The sequence below is a fragment of the Myotis lucifugus genome, unplaced genomic scaffold (assembly GCF_000147115.1).
Source record: "Myotis lucifugus unplaced genomic scaffold, Myoluc2.0 scaffold_406, whole genome shotgun sequence".
Taxonomy (NCBI): Eukaryota; Metazoa; Chordata; class Mammalia; order Chiroptera; family Vespertilionidae; genus Myotis; species Myotis lucifugus.
In genome coordinates this window covers 447,788-468,426 of record NW_005871454.1, presented here as the reverse complement: position 1 = coordinate 468,426, position 20,639 = coordinate 447,788, and the positions used below count along the sequence as shown (strand labels likewise).

At 45.3% G+C, this 20,639-nt stretch overlaps 2 protein-coding genes across 2 annotated transcripts; both read right to left on the bottom strand.

The window, feature by feature from the left end:
• Positions 1–1,307: 1,307 nt before the first annotated feature.
• On the bottom strand, positions 1,308–5,538 carry RIPK3 (receptor interacting serine/threonine kinase 3). Its single transcript, XM_006102221.3, has 10 exons — positions 5,350–5,538; positions 4,998–5,138; positions 4,534–4,843; positions 3,915–4,060; positions 3,743–3,789; positions 3,365–3,532; positions 3,175–3,254; positions 2,589–2,939; positions 2,401–2,461; positions 1,308–1,579 (listed from the first exon to the last, which is right to left on the bottom strand). Exons 1-10 carry the CDS (start codon positions 5,367–5,369, stop codon positions 1,437–1,439), a joined length of 1,467 nt encoding a protein of 488 aa, XP_006102283.1. The 5' UTR covers positions 5,370–5,538; the 3' UTR covers positions 1,308–1,436.
• An 8,127-nt stretch (positions 5,539–13,665) lies between these two features.
• LOC102437333 (ATP synthase subunit epsilon, mitochondrial-like) lies at positions 13,666–13,889 on the bottom strand. Its single transcript, XM_006102288.3, has one exon. It carries the CDS (start codon positions 13,846–13,848, stop codon positions 13,666–13,668), a length of 183 nt encoding a protein of 60 aa, XP_006102350.2. The 5' UTR covers positions 13,849–13,889.
• Between the last annotated feature and the right edge of the window lie 6,750 nt (positions 13,890–20,639).

Here is a 20,639-nt window from a genome sequence, read left to right as displayed (position 1 = left end):
CTTGGCAATATGTTTACCACTATAGCTCCTAAGGCAATGGAAACTAAGGAGAAAATAAATAAATGGGACTACATCAAAATAAAAAGCTTCTGCACAGCAAAAGAAACCATCAACAAAACAACAAGAGAGCCCACTGCATGGGAGAACATACAGAGTGGACAGATTATTATGACCACCCCATCAGTACAATGAAGTGAATTAGTTATGCAAATAACAATAATAATAAAACCTTGAGAGTATTTGCTTAGGAAGTTTTTAATATTCAGTATTTTTGGAAGTGTCAATGAAGTACTGATGGGGTGGTCATAATAATCTAGCTGGTCATAATAATCTGGCCATTCAGTGAATTTGCCAATGTTATCTCTAAGGGTTCAATCTCCAAAATTTACAGGGAACTCATACAACTTAACAAAAGGAAGAGAAACAATCCAATCAAATAATGGGCAAAGGACTTAAATAGACACTTCATGAAAGTGGACATACAGAAGGCCAAGAGACATATGAAAACATGCTCAAAGTCACTAATCATCTGAGAGATGCAAATCAAAACAGCAATGAAGTACCATCTCACACCTGTCAGAACAAATCAACAAACAGACAAGTGCTGGTGAGGATGTGGAGAAAAAGGAACACTCGTGCACTGCTGGTGGGAATGCAGACTGGTGCAGCCACTATGGAAGACAGTATGGAGTTTCCTCAAAAAGTTAAAAATGGAACTCCCATTTGACCCAGTGATCCCACTTCTAGGAATATATCCCAAGAAATCAGAAACACCAATCAGAAAGGACAGATGCACCCCTATGTTCAAAGCAGCACAATTTACAATAGCTAATATTTGGAAACAGCCTAAGTGCCCATCAGCAGATGAATGGATTAGAAATCTGTGGTACATCTACACGATGGAATACTATACTGCGGTAAAAAAGAAAGAATTCTTACCATTCGCAACAGCATGGATGGAACTGGAAAGCATTATGCTAAGCGAAATAAGCCAGTCAGAGAAAGATAAATATCACATGATCGCACTCATTTTTGGAATATAATGAACAAAAATAGATTCAAAGACATAGAAGCATCAAACAGACCATCAAAGTTTAGAGGGAAGGCAGGGGAGTAAGAGACCAACCAAAGGACTTGTATGCATGCATATAAACATAACCAATGGACACAGACACTAGCGGGGTGAGGGCCTATGCTAGGGGGTGTGTGTGGGGGGGGAAACCAGGGAGAGGTCAATGGGGGAAAAAGGAGACATATGTAATACTATATGTAATATTTTAAACAATAAAGAATTTTTAAAAAATACCACCACTTTATTGATTCCTGGGGGCACAAAGTCAGAAAAGCTCAACTAGTTGCCTCAAGTCCAGGAGTCAGTTTAGATGCTTCCTCAATTTTTGTCATTATTATACTGGCCCTGTGGCCCAGTCCAGGCATTATGTTCTTCTGGCACTTCTTTTGAAGCTACCTGTGGTGAAGGGGATGTTGCCAGCTCCATCCGAGACATCATATATCACCATGTGGTTGTTGTTTCCAAACTGCACTCCTTGGCAGTTATTGATGGAAAGGAACCCTATCCCTTGAAAAGAAACAGAGGTGTTAGTGTGAGGGTTAAGTCTTCAGCAACTTAGTTAGGAGGGGCAGCAGAGTGGAGGGGCAGCAGCACCTCGTGTTCGCCCTGGGGAAATGCAGAGACGGGGGTCTCAGGGCCTCCCAGGGAAGGTGTCAGGGATGCCTTTGCCTTTCCCCGGCAGGCTGCCCCTTCAGAACTGGGTGTGCAGAAGCTCAAGAGTGGTGGTAGCTGACGTTTCTGACCCGGGTATTTGGATCTTTTCTGCTTGGAGGCCCTCAGTAGCCACAATGGAATTTGGGGGTTCACAGAGTTGGTGCTGGGGAGCTAGAAGGCCTAGGACAAATCCAGGCTTTGCTGCGATCTCAGCAGGATCCAATCCCAAAGAGTATCAGTTTCTTCATTTATGAAATGAGAAGATTAGAGTAAGTTGCCTCTAGCCCTTTCTTTCCCCTTTTCTACCCCTCCTTGGGTAGGAGCTGGCAGCACCCCACACACAGGAGCTTCAAAAGAGGGCTTTTATATATGGTCTAGAGCAGTGGTTCTCAACCTGTGGGTCGCGACCCCTTTGGGGCTCGAATGACCCTTTTACAGGGGTTGCCTAAGACCATCGGAAAACACATATATAATTACATATTGTTTTTGTGATTAATCACTATGCTTTAATTATGTTCAATTTGTAACAATGAAATTGGGGGTCACCACAACATGAGGACCTGTATTAAAGGGTTGAGGCATTAGGAAGGTTGAGAACCACTGGTCTAGAGGATGGAGCTGGCGGAGGAATTGAGGGGGGGTAAGGGGGGGAGAGAAGGAGTGGGTATGGTTACCTGGTATTGGACTTGGTCCTGGCTCCCCGGGAGGCCGGTTGGTGCCACCTCTCCCAGCCCCCTGTGAACAACACAGAGCTCTCAGGCTCCCTGTCTTGAGGCCTCTTTCCAGAGCATACTTCCTCAGTCCCAAGTTTTCCCTGAAAAGGGGACAAGATTGGCATCCCCTAGTCCTGCCAAAGTCTCACCTGAGTTCTTTGGGGTCCAGGACTTGGGGTCCCAGCCGAGGTGGGGTTGGGCACCCGGTTTCTGAATGGTGAGGTCTCTGAAGTTGGGGGAAGTTGTTCAGTTGAATCCGAAGGCGCCCCAGCTGTCGAGGCATGCGGAACATGCTTTTCCTGTGCCTCAATCTTCTCAGGAAGGTTTGTACATTTTTCAGGAACAGAGCTGGGGGTTTCTTTCAGATTCAGGTTTTTCATCATTCCAGAGACCGTGGAATCAGGGGTTGCCCCACAGTCATCCATTTCTGTGCCCCTTGAGCCTGTCTCAGGGGCAGACAACCTGTTGCTGCTCCTTTGCTCCGACAGGAACTTCTTCACCTGCAAGGACAGGGAGAACTTGCTGGATGTGGAGGTGGGAGAGCCAGTGTAAACCCTAGGAAGAGGTCTCTTGGCCCATTTCTGCTGTCAGGGAATCAGGAATGGGGTGGGGAGAGTGGGCTGAGGGCTAGGGCATAAAGAGCAGTGGTCAGTGGGGAGTCACTGGGTGGCCAAGGGAGCCATGTGGTGCCATTCCTTCCCAGCTCTTAGGTTGGGGCTGGTGTTGGGTACTCACTGTGGAGACTGCAGCATCCATTTTTGTACCAGCTTCATCTCGTACCAGGTGGAGGGCGCTCTCAATGTTTGGTTGGCAGTCTGGAGAGAAGGCAGAGTGGGTGGCAGGTGAGCAAAACTTCTTTCTCTGAGAAAGCCCTCTGTTGACAGATTGAGGACCAACCCAGCTGCCAGTTTAGTGGCCAGTTCACCTTGGAAGGAAGGCCTGTGCTTGGGCTCATGGCTCCAGCAGCGCTGCATCAACTCCGATAGTCCCTCCAGGCCAGGAGTCTCAGGGCCGGGCTGGGGCAGGTCTGTCAGTGGGGGCCGGTTCTGGCTCTCATACACACCTTGCTTCACCACTGATGTCAGGTTCACTGCTGAGGTGGGGGTGGGGGACATGAAGAGAAAGCATTCGGAGTAGGAGGGGCGACCTGCTCCATCATAGGACAGGGCAGGGAGTATAGTCCAAGGGGAGGGGAGGAGCGGGTAGGACAGTCTGAGCAGGTAAGCAGGAAGTGGAGGGCTTGGGGGCTTTCAGGAGGAGGGCGCCGGGGGTTAAGGATCCAATAGTCTGCTTGAAGTCTTACTCTCAGCTTCTCTTCCTGCAAGCACCGCCCACATTAGGATCCCAAAGCTGCAAGAGACAAAAAGCTGAGGCCTCTCCCAACCTCTGGCATAACTTCTCTTTCATACACCTTCCCCTAGGAGGGCCCAGAGAGGTGTAAAAATTGGGGCGGTTGTTAGGCATGGGTGTCTTACCTGTAGACATCACTGGCTATAGTAGCTTTCTGGTTTACATCAGCCAATAGTTCTGGGGCCAAGTAGGCTGGGGTGCCCCCTGACACCCCAGACCCTGCCCCTGACTGTGAGCCTCCCAGAAATGTGGACAGGCCAAAATCTGCCAGCTGCAAAGGAAGGGAAGGAGGAGGAAGTAGGGAATGGATAATGCCAGGCAGCTCCAGAATCCTCTTCTTTCCCCCTCCCCCAACCCCACCCAAGATACAGGTCCAGCCTTGTAAAGGGGGTGAGGAGGGTTAGGAAAACAGTAGGACCAATTGGGCCTTGGTTTGAAGGTCTGCGTCCCCTCTGAGGGTGGATCAAAGTCTGAGTCTCCCGGGCTGCCAGCCATGGGTCTTTGGAGAGCCTAGTGGGTGGGCAGGTGGAAGTGGCTGTGTTGGTCAGGGCCTCTGTCACCTGGTGTGGCAGGAGCTAAAGCTTCTGCATAGGCCTTGACACTTGGGCAGCCCTGTGTCCAGAGGGAGATGCTGAGGGTATTCAGTAGACAGAGCTGCAGGAGATGCTTTTTCAGTTGGTGGGGCTGGAGCGGCTCCGGGGCACGACCTATCTAGAGGCTGGGCTGGGATGCGGACAGGCTGACCTTGGCATGCAGGTCTGGGTCCAGCAGGACGTTGGAGGGCTTCAGGTCCCGGTGCAGAAGCACGGGGTTCTGGCTGTGCAGGTAACACATCCCGAGCACCAACTCCTGCAGCAGGCGGCAGATAAGCGGCCAGGGCCGAGGGCATTCGGGTTGTAGCAACCCTGCCAGGGAACCGTTCTCCATGAATTGAGTCACCAGAGCCGGCCCCGACACATAGTCCCACTCCAGCTTCTCGGTGATCCCCATCAGGCTCAGCACGTTGGGGTGACGCAGACTTGCCATGGCCTTCACTTCCCTGGATAGCATCTTCCTATACTCCAGGAGAGAGTTGGAGTCTTGCTCTGCTGGGCAGATCCCTCCCTTCCCCACTCAGGCCCCCCCCCCCCCCCCCCCCCCCCCGCCAGGACAGCAGCCTGCTGCCTCAGCAAGACCCTGGCTAGTCAACCAGCATCTGGGACACTCACGAGTCAACGATCTTGACTGCCACATTGCAACCCCATTTCTGGAGTTGTGCCTGGAACACTGTGCCAAACCCGCCTTGTCCGATGAACTTCGGGTTCTTCAAGTCCTTGATGGACACCAGGGGGGCTGGGGCACCTTTGTACCTGGGAGAAGGGGCCTCTTCACCAGCTGGTATTGGTCCCAAGTCCCTGCTGCTTCTCACAACCCCTCTGCTCCATGGCCCCCCGTGACTCAGTAGGGTCAGTACAATCCACAGCCTCCCCCGTGAGCCCCACTGTCCCCTGGCCTTGGTACCGGCACAACGGCAGTCCCAGATGAGTCCAAGGGGCACCCTGTGTCTCAGTCTCCACTCACCATAACTTGCTGAAAGACATCAAACTGGAAGGTGCCAGGGGCTTCTGGAAGTTTCGAGTTCACACGGATGGAGTGACTTCTGGGAATAGGGTTTGTGGTAGAGAGGGGTCTGGGGGTGAGGAGAAGGGTCAATCTCCAGGCCACCTAAGCCACTGAACTGATTCTGCTTCCCTGCTCTGAGTGACTGAACAACTTCCTGTTACAAGGGCAGCTGAGGTTCCTCCCGCCTCTGCAGTTCCCGCCCCAAAGGGGCTGGGCAGACAGAAACTTAGTGCTTGTCTTTTCTAACTGGCATTTCCTTGAGCAGCCTGCTACGTGCCACAGCCTGGTTAGGGGTCCCTTGCATTTAGAGTGCCATGAAGGAGTCCTCACGTTCCAGGAACCCACAATCAACCCATTCCTACAGCCAGTGCCTCTCCCTTCTCCCACAGGCCTCCCAGCTCCACCACCTGCCAGGCCTGGGCTGGGGATGGGATGGTGCTAGGAGGATTTCGTGGTCCTAGGACTCATCTCTCCCTCAGCTCCCCTAAGATCAGAGCTAACACTTCTGTCATGCTCACCATGTGCCAGATACAAAGATGAGCTTATTTATTCTCATGTCAATTCTAAGGGCATGGGTACCGCTTTCATTTCTTCTTTATGGATAAGAAAAGACAGGCACTGATAGTTTACCTCGCCCAAGCCAGTGTGGAACTTCAGAGCCTGGCTCCCAACCATCAAGCTTTCCTATTTTCACATAGGCTGCAGGGCTGTACCACTCAGGTGGTGGTGAAGGTGGTTGAGGAAGGTGTGAAGCATTCAACTGTGTGCTGACGGGTCCCTGTCTGTATTCCTGCCCAGTCCCTGACAGCTGCTGTCACTGAGGCAAGGCCCTGGCATTGGTAGTGACTTGTCTGCTATCAAGATCAAGACCCACTCCCAGGGCCTTGTGGTAGGCTAGATGAATGGCCCAGCCAGCGGCTTGCTCACATGGAGGTTTACCCCACAGTGGAAACACCTCAGAGCGTCCCTCCCCTCTCCGCCCCGCCCCCCACCCCTGCCAACTCCTTCATGCTTATTCCCTGGTTTATACACCTTCCCCAGGAGCCTGTGCTCTGGACAAGGGCTTTTCAGAACTCAGGATCTCGGGGAGCCTTAAGGATTTGGGTAGACAAAAAGTTATTTTACCCACGCAATGCCTGACCAGGGCTGGAGCTTGTGGGAACCAGATATAGCCAGCTCTGGGCACCCAGTCCTTCACAGGGAGACCATAACTTCTAGGGCTTCCTTAAGAAACCGATCACCCCAGCTGGGGCTCCATACTCATTGGGAGAAAAGAGGAGGTTGGGCTCCTTTATGGTTTAGGGGCTCTCACCTGCACAGCTGACAGAATCAATCTGAAACAGTCTTTATTGCAGAGATATGACAGTATCTCACAGACTATAAAGGCAAGTGCATCAGGTCCTCAAAAAAGTGTAGTCAAGAGCTAAGAGCTATCAGAGAGGGCAGCCATTCCCTTCGTGATTCTCTTTAGGGAGAAGACCCTGGGCTCAATATCTGGGCTGCACTCAAGGGGAGCAGGCAGAAAGGAGGTAGAGGGGTGTTTAAAGACCCCCCCCCCAAAAAAAAGGCCTTTCTATGGTAGAATTTCTTAGATTGTGACAAGACCCTGAGAATCATGGGTAAGCCACTATAAAGTATAGGGCTGGGGATAATTTCAGAGCTTGTACTGCTTTTTTTAAAAAAATAATTTTTTTATTGATTACAAAGAGGAAGGAAGAGAGAGAGAGATAGAAACAGAAGCAATCAATGATGAGAGAGAATCATTGATCAGCTGCCTCCTGCATATCCCCTACTAGGGATGGAGCCCAAAACCAGGGCATGTGCCCTTGACCAGAATCGATCCAGGAACGCTTTAGTCCACAGGCTGATGCTCAATCCACTGAGTCAAACCAGCTAGGGCCCTGTACTACTTTTTGACTCAAAAGAAACCAAACCCCTTTAAAAGAAGGAGGGCAGGGATGGGAGCCTGGAGGAGTGGCCGAGAAGACCCTCTGCTGCAGGCAGGAGGGGACAGGCGAGGCGAGATTTTGAAGCTTCAGCCTTTCCTGAGGCCTGGTGCCTCTGACCACAGTTGTCCCAGGCTTTTGGCTTCCACTTGGTGTCTGCCACCGCTTCAGCTCTCTGCTCCGGATGGTCCTGCTCTGGCTTCCTATCCCTAGTTGTTGGGGTGAGGGGTGGAGAGCAGAGGGTGTGGTCTCTCTTCTTATTCTAGCCCTAACTACTTCTCATCTGTTGTTTCATTAAGAGATTCCAATTATAGACCAAATGGTATTAATTATCAAAAAAGATTGTGGATAATTTTAATTTTCCTTAGTGTTTGCATATATTATTTTTACAAACACTTAAAGAAGGAAGAAGATCGTGCTTATGCAAAGATTTAGTTATAAGGATATTCACTGAAATGTTGTTTAAAATAGTGTAAAAAAAACCAGAATTCTAAATATCCAATAATAAGAAAAGGATTAAATAAATTATGCAATAGAAGACTATGTAGACCCTGGCAGGGTAGCGCAATTGGTTAGAGCTTAGTTCTGATACATCAAGGTTGTGGGTTTAATCCTGGGACAGGACACATACAAGAATCAACCAATGAATTCATAAATAAGTGGAACAACAAATTGATGGTTTTTTCCCCTCTCTCCCTGTGTCTCTCTCTAAAACCAATCAATAAAAAAATGTAAAAGAGAAGACTATGTAACCATTAAAATGATGCTCTAGACCAGCGGTTCTCAACCTGTGGGTCACGACCCCTAAGACCATCGGAAAACACATATATAATTACATATTGTTTTTGTGATTAATCATTATGCTTTAATTATGTTCAATTTGTAACAATGAAAATACATCCTGCATATCATATTTACATTATGGTTCACAACAGTAGCAAAATTACAGTTATGAAGTAGCAACGAAAATAATTTTATGGTTGGGGGTCACACAACATGAGGAACTGTATTAAAGGGTCACGGCATTAGGAAGGTTGAGAACCACTGCTCTAGACCTATATTTATTTATATTACAGGTGTTTTTCATATTTCAAGTGGGAAAAAGGCAGGTTAGAAAACAACATGTACCATATAATCACTTAAGAAAAATCTCTTCCAGTACTATGAGTTCTCAAAAGCTTCCCATAGCAGAAAACTTAAATGCTATATAAAACACAACAAATACATATTTTTAAAATTCCTTAGTAAGCGCCCCCAAATAAAGGTAATCTACCAAGGGCATTCCCCTGAAGCTAACAATACAAAACAAAAGGTAAATGATAAATAAACGGAGAGGTCAACTAACTAGAAACCTAGAGCTTTAGGGACTGGGTAGGAGTATGGAAGGTTTGGGAGAACCAGACACTAAGCCCTAGGGCTGAGGAGGACGGAAGAGCTAAATGTGAGACACCATCTTCTGCCCAAAGCTGGGACCTTTAAAAAGGTTACATTCTTAGTGGAAAGAATAAAGTCCACCTGCTTACAGAGGGAACCTACAAGGAAAACTGTCTAGGCTGCAGCATTAGATGTTAACAATCAATAAAGATGTTAGTTTCCATGTGAGACCTGCTCTCTTTCCCTTTGATTAAATAAACCGTACACTGGAAAATTTAAGTGGCCCAGATTATTAATGCCCTCTAGAGTCCAGCAGGTGCAAACTGAATCCTCCTTAGAGGAAAGCAGCCTCAATCCAGGCTTCTGGTTTAAATTTAGCCAAATTTAAATTTACAAAAATATTACTAAGTATATAAGGATTCAAATCATCATGAGGGAGAATCAGCAGGAACAATAATGAACAAGTTTAGAACTTTAAGGACTTCAGCGTTTGGAATAATCAGATAATCTGAAGAAGTTATTGTGAAATGTTTAAAGAATGAAAGATAGAGCAGAAAAACTGAATAAGGAATATGAGATTTAAAAAAAATGCCCAGACAGACTTAGGAAAAAATAGAATATAAAAAAGTATGTAAGCACTAAAATTAAAGTTGTAATCCTTGATTAAGCAGAAGATACAGCTGAAGAGAGAAAAGGTGCCAAGTTCACACTGTGAGCTTTGGGACTGGCTGAATGGACACTCCCCCCCCCCCCCCCCCGCCCTTGCATGGGTCATTATTACCATCAAATCATCAACAATGATAAAAGCTAGTCTGTTTACAGTTCATAGTCCACAAAGCACTTTCACAGTATGTCATCACAAGCCTGTGAGGTGGGACCAATTGTCAGGTTTTGCAGATGAAGAAATAAAAAGACCTCACTTTTGTCTGGATGTGAAAGACAAACTTAAAGTGATAAGACCCTTTTTCACCGTGACCGTGCAGAACCCTCCCCCTGGCACAAGTCTGCTCTACTCATCAGGGAAACCCTTATCTCTGCTCCCAGCTGCGGAAAAACAAACCTTGACCAGAGAAGGACCGGTGCAACTATGAGCAAATGTACCGAGAGTGGGCTGAACTAAACTTGGAAAAGTCATAAAAACAAACCCTAGGCCTAGGGTCTGAGGAGTTTGAAGAGACTGTTCCACTTCGAAAGGGGTCTGTGATATTTCGATTTATAATATGAAATATATATATTTGTCTTTGATCCCATTCCTGGCAACAGACCTCCTAAAATCCTTGGAATTTCCCCTGAAGAAAGTGGGAAAAGGTGATTTTTTTAAGATAATGAAGTGATTTTTGGGAAAACCCTTAGGTAAACTAAGAACCGGCTGGTTGCCAAGGGAAACAACCAGGTCTTTGGAGAGCTGGAACTTTCAGTCTCACCTGCTCCTAGGCGGGCAGAGAGCTGCAGTTCGAATCCATTGCCAATGGCCAATGATTCAGCCACGCCCCTGTATGAAGCCTCCATAAACCCCAAAAGGACGGGACACAGAGAGCTTCCAGGTGGATGAACAAGTGGAGGTCCTGGGAGGCTGGTGCCTGAAGAGACCTGGGAGCTCCGAGCCCTCTCCCACATGCCTTGCCCTATGCGTCTCTCCATCTGGCTACTCCTGAGTTGTTTCCTTTATAACAAACCGGTAATTTAGTAAGTAAAATGTTCCTCTGAGTTCTGTGAGCCGCTTTCAAAAATTAATCGAACCCAAGGTGGAAGTTGTGGGAACCTCAAATCTATAGTCAGCTGGTCAGAAGCGCAGGTGACAATCTGAACTTCTGATTGGCGTCTGAAGCGGGGTGTCAGTCTTGTAGGACTGAGCCCTGAACCTGTGGGATCTGATGCTACCGCCAGGTAGATAGGGTCAGAATTGAGTGGGATTGTGGGACACCCAGCTGGTGTCAGAGAACTTCTTGGTGTTGTGGGAACCCCTCCGCCACCACACACACGTCCATTGGGATTGGGTTCAGAACGTTAGGATCCCACCTGCTGTGGCTCCTGCTTCTCTCTGCCCTAGGGGATCCTTGTTGGGAGCCCCTCCCGAACCCAGGGCACGCGCTTCTCCTTTAGCATTCCAAGCAGGGCTAAAGCCCCTTTAACTTGTTTTTCCTGAGCAAAGCTGAGAGACTGGTGCTTTCACAAAGAAGCACGATGCCCCATAGGGCAGTAGTTCTCAACCTTCTGGCCCTTTAAATACAGTTCCTCATGTTGTGACCCAACCATAAAATTATTTTCATTGCTACTTCATAACTGTAATGTTGCCACTGTTATGAATCGTAATGTAAATATCTGATATGCAGAATGGTCTTAGGCGACCCCTGTGAAAGGGTCGTTTGACTGCCAAAGGGGTGGCGACCCACAGGTTGAGAACCACTGCCCTAGGGACACCTGCCCCAGCAAAATGGAATCCCTGCCTGTCATCTGTTTCTTCACAGAGCGCATTTTGAAGCGGTGCTCCAGTGGCAGCACCTAACTTGCTGTCTACACACGCAGGGCAAGGAAGGCTGAGAAGGATAACTTCTTTTTATTCTGTCTTTGCACGATGGGACTAAAAAGGTTTTGAGCAGCTGTAAATGATATGTCCACACACACACAACGACCACTGTGCACCATCTATCCCCTTCATGGGGACTCCTGTCTTTGTTTTCCGTGCCTAGTTAATGTGCTCTCCCGGCCCCTCTCCTCCAGGCCACTGCTGCAAATTGCTTCCCTAGCTGGACAGCCTAATGGTCAAAGCACAGGCTCTTAGGTCAGGCTACTTGGGACTGAATTCTGGCTCTACAAGTTACTAGCTGTTGGACATTCAGCGATTTACTCAATCGCTCTGAGCTTCAGTTAATTATAATACCTGTTGGATTGGGTTACTGTGAGGATGAAATGAAATAAGGCTTGAAAGAACATAGCACATTTCCAGGCACATATTACATGCTTGATAAGTGATAGGCATTAATACAATAACCATAATGGTGTTTCTAATCTGAGGAACATTTCTAACTCTCAACTTATTTGTAGAGCAGAGACAAATGATTTAACTGCTGCTCAGTGAAATAGCTAGCATTTCCTTCTCTTGGTAAATTCCCAGCCCCACCCTTCCTCCCCTTTAATGACTAACCCCCTCAGGTATTCTCTCTCCACTCTCCCAGACAGTGTTCTGAGGGAACAGTTGAGGAAGTCAGTCACATCCCTGCTGTGGTCTTGAGGAGAGAGGGCTTTAATCCTGGGTCTGTAGCTTCTTCCACTGAAGGCACTGGAGGTTGTCTGCTTGGCACAGAGTTGCTCACCAGGATTGAGACGCTTACATTGTTAACCCAGGCATGGGTTTTGGGCCCGAGGCAGCTGCTTTGGGTGCCCCATGCCACATGTCCTCAGGCCACCTTTGACTTGAACTGCAGGTGTGGTGGATGGTCCCCACAACCCTGCCAGTGCCCCAGGCAGAGGCCTTGTCTCTGTTTTTCCCCCTCAGTTGACAGAGGAGTGGCAACAAGAGAGGAGAGTTAATGCTCTGAGTGTAATCCTCTCCAGGTTGGACACGGACACAGGTCAGCGCTCCAGCCTCCGGATCTTCAGAGGGTAAATTCTAAGGTGTATTCTACAGATCTGCAGAGAGGCTCTGGCTGGGCTGAGCTCCACGTCAGTGGCGAGCTCTTGTACCTTTTTATTGGCATTTTCTCCTTCCCTGATTTACATTTTCTTTTCTTTTTAAAAATATGTTTTTATTGATTTTAGAGAAAGAGGAAGGGAGAGGAACAAAGAGAGAGAAATCCTGACTGGAATTGAACCGGTAACCTCTTGGCTCATGGATGGAAGCTCGACCCCTGAGCCACACCAGCCGGCCCCTGAGTTGCATTTTCTGCCCCCTCCCTCCTGATCCCTGGGGCCACCCTCCAGGAAGTCTCAAGTTCTGGTCTCAGGCACTGTGTTCAGGGGAACACAATCCAAGCCCTCTGCCCTGTTTCCTCCTCATTGTTTCTCTTCTGAATATCTTGGTGACTAGGACCCCTCCCTATCTGGAAGGAAAGAGGAAAGGAGGGGAAAGGAAGGGGATAGAAAGGAATCTGACTACCTCAAAGATGGGGCATAATGTCCTCTGCCATCAGGGTGGGCTAGGCACGCTCTCACCTGGTATCTCACTCAAATTTTAACGACAAACCGGTGAGGCAGATTCTTATTCGCCCCGTTTTACGGATGAAGGAACTGAAGGGGCTGTGAGCGGTCAGGTAACCAGCCCTGGCCAAGGCCATAAATAACTTCGTGGCAGAACAGGGTTTTAAACCCAGATTTATGCTCTTTCAACCACTTCCCTTTATGGGTGGGGTTCTTTAAAATTATCTGAAAGCAAGACTTTTTTTCTTTTCTTTTCTTTTCTTTTTTACTATACTAGTACTTCAATTTATTGGCATTGTCAATCTATGAACAAGACAGGTATTCCCCTCCCCCCATGAAGTAATATCATTATATCTCCCTTCCTTCCTTCCTTCTGTCCTTCCGTCCTTCCATTCTTTCTTTTTAAATAACCAGAAGTCTGTTGGGGCTTTTGGAGAGTTTGCAATTTTCTCCCCTTTTTGAATGTATTGGGGTGACACTGGTTAATAAAATAAGACAGGTTTCAGGTGCACAATTCCACAACACTTCATCTCTACACCCTATTGTGTGTTCACCACCTCAAGTCTCAAGTCAAGTTTCCATCCATCACCGTTTATGCCCTCATATCCTCATCCACCTCCCTCTACATCCCCACCCCCACAATCACCACACTGTTGTCCATTTCCATGAGTTTTTTTTTTCCTCTCTTCTTTTTTGCTCAACTTCTCTACCACCCCCATCCACCGATGGGCACTTGGGCCGTTTTCAATCTGCCATAACATGTGTTCATACATCTTAACTTTGAAAATGTAGCATTTCAAACTTTGCTCAGGGTAGATTATTCCTTTTTCACTTTCACAACTTTTATGCTGCTGCCAGAAGTCTTCTCAGCATTTGCTTTGAATTCTGTTTTCCGTGCGTCTTTCACTGCTTTTGCACAGATCTGGGAGTATGGGATGTAGCTGAGTCCAGCCTGTTGCCAATAGCCACCATGATGTTGGACCCAGTCACGAGGATGCATCAAAGTCAGCCCAGTGGTGACCCGGGAAGGATTTTGAATCATGTAAGACTATTAGTATTTTTAATTAAATATTTAATAATGTTATTGAAGTAGAGTTGAGATCTAGCTGGTTTTGCTCATTGGCTACAGCATCAGCCCATGAACTGATGGGTCACAGGTTTGATTCCAGTCAAAGGCAGGTACCTTGGTTGCAGATTTGATCTCTGGCCCAGGTTATAGCATGTGCCAGAGCCATCCAATCAATGAAGTCTCTCTCACATCAATGTTTCTTTCTCCCCCTCCCTTCCACTCTCTCTAAAAAATCAATAAAGTTTACTTTCAACAAACTGCACATATTTAAGGTGAACAATGTGATGAGTTTTGACATATGTATATGCCCATGAAACCATCACCACAATTAAGATAGTGAACATATTTATCACACCCAACAGTTTCCTTGTGCCCCTTTCCAATTCGTCCCTTTTGCCTTTCTATGCCATCCCCCCTGTCTTGGCAACTACTAATTTGCTTAGTATCACTTTAGATTGGTTGTCTTTTCTATTTTCTATAAATGAAATCACATAGTATGTATTCTTTATTGTCTGATCTCTTTCACTCAATGTAATTTTTTTGAGGTTCACTTACATTGTTGTGTGTATCAATAGTTCATTCTTTTTTATTGTGGGATTGTGGGGTAGTATTCCATTGTACCACAATTTCTTCATCCATTCACCTGTTCATGGACAATAATTTTTGGCTAATACAAATAAAGCCCTGATGAATATTAATGTACAAGTCTTTGTATGAGCATATGCTTTCAGTTCTCTTGGAAAATATCTAAGAGTAGAATGGCTCAATCATATGGTAGATATAAATCTAACTTTTGAAGAAACTGTTAAAATGATTTCCCAGAGTGGTTGCACAATCTTATATTCCCACCAGCAATGTGAGAGTTCCAGCTCTTCTCTATCCTTTCCAGTGACTGGTATGCCCAATACTGGCTGTTCTGACAGGCATCACATTGTGGTTTTAATTTCTGTTTCCATGATGACTAATGACATTGAGCCTCTTTTCATGTGTTTACTTGCCATCCACATATCTTCTTAGATAAGTGTCTGTTCAAAATTTTGTCCATATTTTATTGAATCATTTGTTTTCTTATTATTGAGTTTTAAATTTTCTTATATATTTGTTTTTCTCTTTGGTGGACTGTGCTTTTGGTGTCATCTATAAGAGATCTTTGCAAATCTAAGGTCACAATTATTTTTTTCTTGTTTTCTTCTAAAAGTTTTAGATAAAGATTTTTACATTCATATGTTAGTTTTTGAAAAAATATATTTTTATGATTTCAGAGAGGAAGGAATAGAGAGATAGAAACATCAATGATGAGAGAGAATCATTGATTGGCTGCCTCCTGAACTCCCCCTACTGGGGATTGAGCCTGCAACCCAGGCATGTGCCCTTGACTAGAATCTAACCTGGGACCCTTCAGTCCGAAAGCCGATGCTCTATCCACTGAGCCAAACCAGCTAGGGCTATATCTGTTAGTTTTATTTAAAAATAGATCTACTCAAATTTAAGGTTCAGACATCTCTGATTAAGGGATGTGTGTGTGTACCTCTTGGATCTTTTTTGACCTTTTTCCTCTTTTTTTAAAAAAAATATTTTTTATTGATTTCAGAGAGGAAAGGAGAAGGAGAGAGAGATAGAAACATCAATGATGAGAGAGAATCATTGATCAGCTGCCTCCTGCACACCCCTACTAGGGATCAAGCCCACAACCTGGCCATGTGCCCTTGACCAGAATTGAACCCGGGACCCTTCAGTCCACAGGCCAGCACTCTATTCATTGAGCCAAATCGGCTAGGGCTCTCTTGGCTTTTATAGAAATTTATCTTGAAAGTGTTAGATTGACTCACATTTGATAAAGGAACTACAGATGGGAATTTGTGTAGCTTAGGCCAGTTTTTGGATGGAAGAGGGTGCCTTCCACACCTGAAGCTTTGGTGTGGAGGTAGACAAGTAGCTCAAAGCATCAAGGATGTTTAAGTGACCACTGGTCTCACTGAAAGATGTGCCTTCTCTGGCAAAGGTTTAAAGGGTTCTGCTTTGTTTTAATATTGGAGGCTGTGGAAAGGTTCTGATCTGTGTTGCAGCGTGATCAGATTTGTGATTTAGGAAGACCAAGCCAGTGTCTGCTCGGAGCATGGATTGAGTTGGGGGAGATTTGGAGGCAGAGAAAACAGGAGACCACAGAGCAATTTAAGAAAGATGATGAAGCCCTGAACACAGTTAATGCCAGTGGGGATGGAGAGGATGGAACACAGACTGGAGATATTTCGGAGACATTAATAAAGGATTTGGGGGATGAGAGATAAGGAATATTAGAAGTTTCTATTCTGGGACATTGAGGGAATAATACCATGAACGGAGATGTGGAACATAGAAAGGGCACATATGTTGTGTGGGAATGGATTCTGTTAGGATGTGGGCACATCTATGTGAGAGCCCAGTGCTGCAGCCTCAAGGGATCCCCAGAAGGCAGGAGGAAGCCTGCGACTAGAGCAAGAAGAGTGGCAAGCACTGGGCTGAAATTAATGGCATCAACCAGGAGAGTCTATGGAGGGAGAAGGGAAGAAGGTAGAGGATAGAGAACCCCGCATTATGAAGGTCAGGCCAACAGAAGAGAAATTACTGAGAGAAACAGAGGTCAGGGAGGCAGGGGCAGAATCAGGAGAGAATCATCAGAATCAGCTGCTACTGAGAAGGCATTAAGTTTGAGTTTCCCCAGAAGAAGAGCCAGAGCATGGATTGGGCACAGGTAGTTTTTTGGGGAGTGATCCCAGGAAGCAGGAGTGAGGAATCACAGAAAATGAGGTAGGGAAGGGGAAAAGTCAATAAAAGGGTGTTTTATTGAGATTGCGATTGTAGGCAATGCAGGCTTCATTCCAGTAGAACTTCCAAACTTAGAGAATGACTCCCAGAATTGTCCACATGAATGATGGGAATCTGGAATATCCATCTGCCAATGTCTGTACTCATTAATTGAGGATCACACCTGGATACTAACTGCCTGCACTTCCTGGCTATGATTGCATCAGAGTGCTATGAGAGGGGTGATGTGCAAGTCCCATTGCATGGGAGGAGGACTTTGTAATGGTTCATTTTATTTATCAACTGGGAGGGTATTTTTGGATGAGATTAACATTTATGTTGGTGAACTTTGAGTAAAGCAGCCTTCATAATGTAGGTGGGCCTTATGTAGTTAGTTGAAGGAATTATCCAGCAGACTGCCTTCAGACTTCATCTGTACCATCAGTTCTCTTGGGTCTCCAGCCTGCTGGCCTTTGGACTGAAACCACACCATTGACTCTCCTCAGTCTTGAGCCTGCAGGCCCACAATGAAGATTATAGACTTGGCATCCTCCATAGTTGTGTGATCCAATTCCTTATAATAAATCTATCTATCTATCTATCTATCTATCTATCTATCTATCTATCTATCTATCTCCTATTGGTTATGTTTTTCTGGAGAACTGTGACTAATACAGACCTGAAGCAGAATGTGAAGGTTAAGGTGCAGACCTGAAGTAGGATCTTGGCAGTGCAAGGTGAGTACAAGCTCACACAGAACTGTCCACTACAGCTGTGGCTGAACGCAGGATGTGACCATAGTTATCTGCTAAAGATAGTAAATAAGAGAAGACTCACACAGCTTGTGGGGTTTGAAAGTAAAAAAGAGACTATGGTGACTGTTGAGAGAGGAGTTTAGTGTTTCATTTTGAGTGAGTTAATGGGTGTGTGCGATCTGCAGAAATTACCATTGAGAAGTTTGGTAGTGAAGGGAAGGAAAGAGAAATGAATGTTAGGTTAAGCAAGGAAAAGGATCAAGGGATTTTTAAAATCCTTTTCTCTTTCTTTAGGATGGATGACTTGAGACTATGGAGAAGAGGGAGTAGCAGTAGAGAGGGGAAAGTTACAGGCCTAAGAGAGGGAGTGAGGACCCTGAATAGTGGGTAAGCACAGTTTCAGGAGGTAGAAAGATTAGCCTTGCTCAGAATTAAGAATGTCTTTTTATGAAAAGAAAACAGGAAATAGGAAATAAGTTAAGATACTGAGTTATACAGAAAAGATAGGAAGGAAATAGTTTCTATATGCTCAGACAAGCAGGGAAGAGAGAGGTAATGTGTAGTTTAGTGGCAATAATGCAGGTTTGGAGTCAGATTGATAGACCTTGGCTGGGATTTCAGCTGTTCGTTTTTGGGAAAATTCCTTAATTTCTGTGTCAGTTTCCGTATACTGTATATATAATGGGGAACTAATGAATATCTACTTAACAAGGTTAGTGGGTGGAGAGAAGTATATGATATATGTATTACAATGTCTGTCACATAATAGACACTTAAAAGAGAATAACAATTATTAAGTAAAGCAATTTCCTGAGTGCGGAAAAAATAAGTGGGGCTTGGGTATGGATGAACTCTTATGAAAAGTGGGAAATAGAGACAAATCTATTATTTATAGAATTTTTTCAGTTCTAGATTTTACATTTAATTATTTTTATAGATTTCATTTCTCTGCTGAAATTTTCCATCTTACCATCTACTTTCTCAAACTTATTAATTGCAGTTATTTCAAAATCCATGTCTTATAAGTCCAATATTTGGATCAGCTGTGGGTCTGTTACTATTGAGTATTTTTTTCTCTCTTGGTTTTCAGTAATTTGATGATATCTCCTGAGGCATCTGATAATTTCTGACTGAATGACAGTTATTTTGTCTAAAAAATTGTAGAGATAGTTGTGTCTGAATAATACTAGATTTCTTCAAAGATAATTCACTTTAATTTCTGGCAGGCAATTAAAAGAGGGGAAAATCACTTTAATCCAATGTAGGGTTGAGTCGATTTGAAGCTGAGTTTCAGTCTTAGTGTAGGCTGATCTATTTCCAGATTGTCCTTTGTGCCAATTATCAATTAACCCTAGCCCTAGCTCCACCCTTCACTTCCTGCTTTACAATACAGGAGCTGGATTCTGTAAATATTTTTCTTTTGCCAGCTGGCACAATGTTAAGCATTGTCAGTAGAGGGTGCTGGAGAAACACTGGAGGAGGAAGAGGTCTTTCCCTAGTTCTGACGTTCCTTTGGCCAGGCTCCAGTGGCATGAACCACTTCTTTAGTGCGTGGCAGTCAGCAGTCTCAGCAGCCAACAGCTTTGCCTGTCACCTCCTTGGGTAGCTTCTCAGCGAACTGCAAATGATGAGGCACCTCCCCATGAATGACTTCCCCTGGCACCTTCTTGGGCATCTCAGCAACTCCTCACACCAGCTAGTGAGCCAGGTCCTCTTAAACTAAGCCTGGATCTCAGCCCTGGGAGAAAGTTTGGGGCAGGATGGGTGGTCTTTCTTGGATATTTTATTTCAGTTCTAGGAGGGGTAGCTTTTTTTCATATCTGCTATTCCCCCTTTCTTTAGAATTCTCTTTTCTTCTTACTAGCCAATCTCTCAGGAATTCAGTGCCCTATTATAGTTAACTAGAAGCCCGTTGCACGAAGATTTGTGCAATAGGCCTTCCTTCCCCTGGCTGCCGGCACTGGTTTTCCTCCGGCACCCGGTACCCAGGCCTTTAGTCTGGCTGCAGTGGAGAAGCCAAGCCTCTTCAATTTTCAGTCTTCAGGCTTCATTCAGTCTTCAGTCTTCACTCCAGCCGGAGACTTCAGTCTTTGCTCCTTGCCTGTGTATGCAAATTAACTGCCATCTTTGTTGGGTTAATTTGCATAGTCACTCTGATTGTCTGGTGGGTGTGGCAGAGTGACACCAATTTGCATGTTTCTCTTTTATTAGTGTAGATACTTCTTTATATTAAACCAGTTCAGATTCCTGTGTGGTATCTGCCGCTTGATTAAGCCCTGACTGATACAACTGTAGTCCTAGGATATAATTCTTCAGGGGCTCTGACTGAAATCCTGGGGGAATTTATCAGGGCCCTCCTTCTTGACAGGTCTTTAACTCCAATTTTTGTTTCCTCAGTACCACAAGACTGCTGAAAGTTCTCTGCAGGCTTTTACCTAATAATTGGGGATCATTATTCTGTCTACCACATCTTGTTTCTTAGAACTATGGATTCTGGTAATAGATAAACAATACCATTTATTAGTCACTAGGTCAAAGTATAAAGAGACCTTAACCTCAATATGTATCTCCCTGATGGTGAATTAAATGATTGTTCAATAAGCCATTCTACTAATCGATAGGTAGGATTGTATGCAGCAAAACCTTAGAGAATATGTGGGGCATGCACAATTGGATATGAATAAAGATCATGCAAAATAAATTTTCACATTACTTCCACATTCTAGCAAGGCAAATTATGTGAGTTTCTGAGGGACCAGGTAGCAATTCTTATAGAACAAGTTAATGATGAGCAGTATGGAATTTTAGGGTTGGAAGTTTGCTTTCAATGCCATTGGATAGTTGCAGATAGGAGAACAAAGAACTTAGAACACAGAATATCCACCTTGAAGCCCAGAAGAAAATACAGCACTGCTTCATGCAACTTTCTCTCGTAGATGTCAGATATAAACTAAACGCTGAAACTGATCTTGCACATCATTGAACTGCAGATGAATTTATAACCTCAGCAGGATTCTGCAGTGAAAGTAAGAATAATGATTTGGAAAAATATCAGGAACTTGGCAATCCAAATATGGACATAAAAAAAGAACTAGAGCCCTAACCGGCGTGGCTCAGTGGATAGAGCGTCGGCCTGCGGACCAAGAGGTCCCAGGTTCGATTCTGGTCAAAGGCATGTACCTT